Raw genomic sequence first — 2,970 nt, forward strand, 5'->3', positions numbered from 1 at the left:
CTCTTCTCCTCCTCTCTGTCCTTCTCCTCCTCATCTCTTCTCCTCCTCCTCTTCTCCTCATCTCTTCTCCTCATCTCTGTCCTCCTCCTCCTCATCTCCTCTCCTCATCTCTGTCCTCCTCCTCCTCCTCTCCTCTCCTCATCTCTTCTCCTCCTCCTAATCTCTGTCCTTCTCCTCCTCTCCTTCTCTTCTCCTCCTCTTCTCTTCTCCTTCTCCTCCTCTCTGTCCTTTTCCTCCTCTCCTCTCCTCATTTCTGCCCTCCTCCTCCTCTCCTCCTCTCCTCATCTCTGTCCTCCTCCTCTTCTCCTCCTCCTCTTCTCCTCCTCCTCTTCTCCTTCTCCTCCTCTTCTTCTCCTCTCCTCATCTCTTCTCCTCCTCCTCCTCTTCTCCTCCTCCTCTTCTCCTCATCTCTTCTCCTCCTCCTCTTCTCCTCCTCCTCTTCTCCTCATCTTCTCCTCTCCTCATCTCTGTCCTCCTCCTCATCTTCTCCTCCTCCTCTCCTCATCTCTGTCCTCCTCCTCATCTGTCCTCCTCCTCATCCTCTCCTCCTCCTCCTCTCCTCATCTCTTCTCCTCCTCCTCCTCTTCTCCTCATCTCTTCTCCTCCTCATCTCTTCTCCTCCTCCTCCTCATCTCTTCTCCTCATCTCTTCTCCTCCTCTCCTCTTCTCCTCATCTCTTCTCCTCCTCATTTCTTCTCCTCCTCCTCATCTTTTCTCCTCCTCCTCTTCTCCTCATCTCTTCTCCTCCTCCTCCTCTTCTCCTCATCTCTTCTCCTCCTCTCTGTCCTTCTCCTCCTCATCTCTTCTCCTCCTCCTCTTCTCCTCATCTCTTCTCCTCATCTCTGTCCTCCTCCTCCTCATCTCCTCTCCTCATCTCTGTCCTCCTCCTCCTCCTCTCCTCTCCTCATCTCTTCTCCTCCTCCTCATCTCTGTCCTTCTCCTCCTCTCCTCCTCTTCTCCTCCTCTTCTCTTCTCCTTCTCCTCCTCTCTGTCCTTTTCCTCCTCTCCTCTCCTCATTTCTGCCCTCCTCCTCCTCTCCTCCTCTCCTCATCTCTGTCCTCCTCCTCTTCTCCTCCTCCTCTTCTCCTCCTCCTCTTCTCCTTCTCCTCCTCTTCTTCTCCTCTCCTCATCTCTTCTCCTCCTCCTCCTCTTCTCCTCCTCCTCTTCTCCTCATCTCTTCTCCTCCTCCTCTTCTCCTCCTCCTCTTCTCCTCCTCTCCTCTTCTCCTCATCTCTGTCCTCCTCCTCATCTCCTCCTCTCCTCCTCTCCTCCTCCTCTTCTCCTCCTCCTCTTCTCCTCCTCTCCTCTTCTCCTCATCTCTGTCCTCCTCCTCTTCTCCTCCTCCTCATCTCTTCTCCTCCTCCTCTTCTCCTCCTCCTCCTCCTCTCCTCATCTCTTCTCCTCCTCATCTCTTCTCCTCCTCCTCCTCTCCTCATCTCTGTCCTCCTCCTCTTCTCCTCCTCCTCTTCTCCTCCTCTTCTTCTCCTCCTCCTCTTCTCCTCCTCCTCTTCTCCTCCTCCTCCTCTTCTCCTCATCTCCTCCTCTTCTCCTCATCTCTTCTCCTCCTCATCTCTTCTTCTCCTCCTCTTCTCCTCCTCCTCCTCTCCTCATCTCTTCTCCTCCTCATCTCTTCTCCTCCTCCTCCTCTCCTCATCTCTGTCCTCCTCCTCTTCTCCTCCTCCTCATCTCCTCCTCTTCTCCTCCTCCTCTTCTCCTCCTCCTCCTCTTCTCCTCCTCCTCTTCTCCTCATCTCCTCCTCTTCTCCTCATCTCTTCTCCTCCTCATCTCTTCTTCTCCTCCTCTTCTCCTCCTCCTCCTCTCCTCATCTCTTCTCCTCCTCATCTCTTCTCCTCCTCCTCCTCTCCTCATCTCTGTCCTCCTCCTCTTCTCCTCCTCCTCATCTCCTCCTCTTCTCCTCCTCCTCTTCTCCTCATCTCCTCCTCTTCTCCTCATCTCCTCCTCCTCTCTTCTCCTCATCTCTTCTCCTCCTCCTCCTCATCTCTGTCCTCCTCCTCTTCTCCTCCTCCTCCTCCTCTCCTCATCTCTTCTCCTCCTCCTCCTCCTCTCCTCATCTCTTCTCCTCCTCTCCTCTTCTCCTCATCTCTTCTCCTCCTCCTCTCCTCCTCTCCTCATCTCTGTCCTCCTCCTCCTCCTCCTCTCCTCCTCTTCTCCTCCTCCTCCTCATCTCCTCCTCCTCTCCTCATCTCTTCTCCTCATCTCTTCTCCTCCTCCTCCTCATCTCTGTCCTCCTCCTCTTCTCCTCCTCCTCCTCCTCTCCTCCTCTTCTCCTCCTCCTCCTCCTCTCCTCATCTCTTCTCCTCCTCTCTTCTCCTCCTCATCTCTTCTCCTCCTCCTCTCCTCTTCTCCTCATCTCTGTCCTCCTCCTCTTCTCCTCTCCTCATCTCCTCCTCCTCTTCTCCTCCTCCTCCTCTCCTCATCTCTTCTCCTCCTCCTCAGGGTTCTCCAGTGTCCTGCCCTACCTGCCCGCGCTGCAGTGTGCGCACCTGCTGAGGCAGCGAGCCAATGAGATTGAGGGGGCGTGTCTGGAGAAGCACGGCTCCGCCTGGAGGGAATACTGCCGCCGAGTGCCGCACAAACTAGTGCCTTACGTCTACTGAACACGTCAATAAACAACACCTGCTCCCACTTTATATCAGTGTCTTTGCCGTTTTTACCCCCAAAATTATGATGATAAATATAAGATTAAAAAGTCACATTTATGCAATAAAAGGTCAAAATTATGGCTTTCTATGTCATAAATTGAAATTATGACACAAATCTAAATTGTCGTCATTGAGTTAATTCATAATTCCACAATTTGTCATTATTAACATTTCAGTCCCCCTCTGACTTTAAGTCAGAATTTAGTTTGGTCATAATTTTGACTTTTTAATTGTCATAATTGACTTTTTTATTCATTTCAATGCATGTCGTAATTGACTTAGTCATTGATTTATGTCAGAATTTTTA

The 2,970-nt window shown here is 51.9% G+C and overlaps 1 protein-coding gene across 1 annotated transcript in view; it reads left to right on the top strand.

Annotated features, from left to right (window-relative positions):
* The window catches only part of LOC307130417 (delta(14)-sterol reductase TM7SF2), a gene marked incomplete at both ends in the record, with an annotated part of 13,217 nt that extends 10,599 nt beyond the window's left edge, over positions 1-2,618 (top strand). Inside the window, one exon of the mRNA XM_079823381.1 lies at positions 2,458-2,618. Within this exon, the coding sequence (XP_079679507.1) occupies positions 2,458-2,618 (161 nt within the window). The remainder of the gene's footprint in view (positions 1-2,457) is intronic.
* Between the last annotated feature and the right edge of the window lie 352 nt (positions 2,619-2,970).

This window comes from Gobio gobio (genome assembly GCF_949357685.1).
Source record: "Gobio gobio genome assembly, chromosome: 8".
Lineage (NCBI taxonomy): Eukaryota > Metazoa > Chordata > Actinopteri > Cypriniformes > Gobionidae > Gobio > Gobio gobio.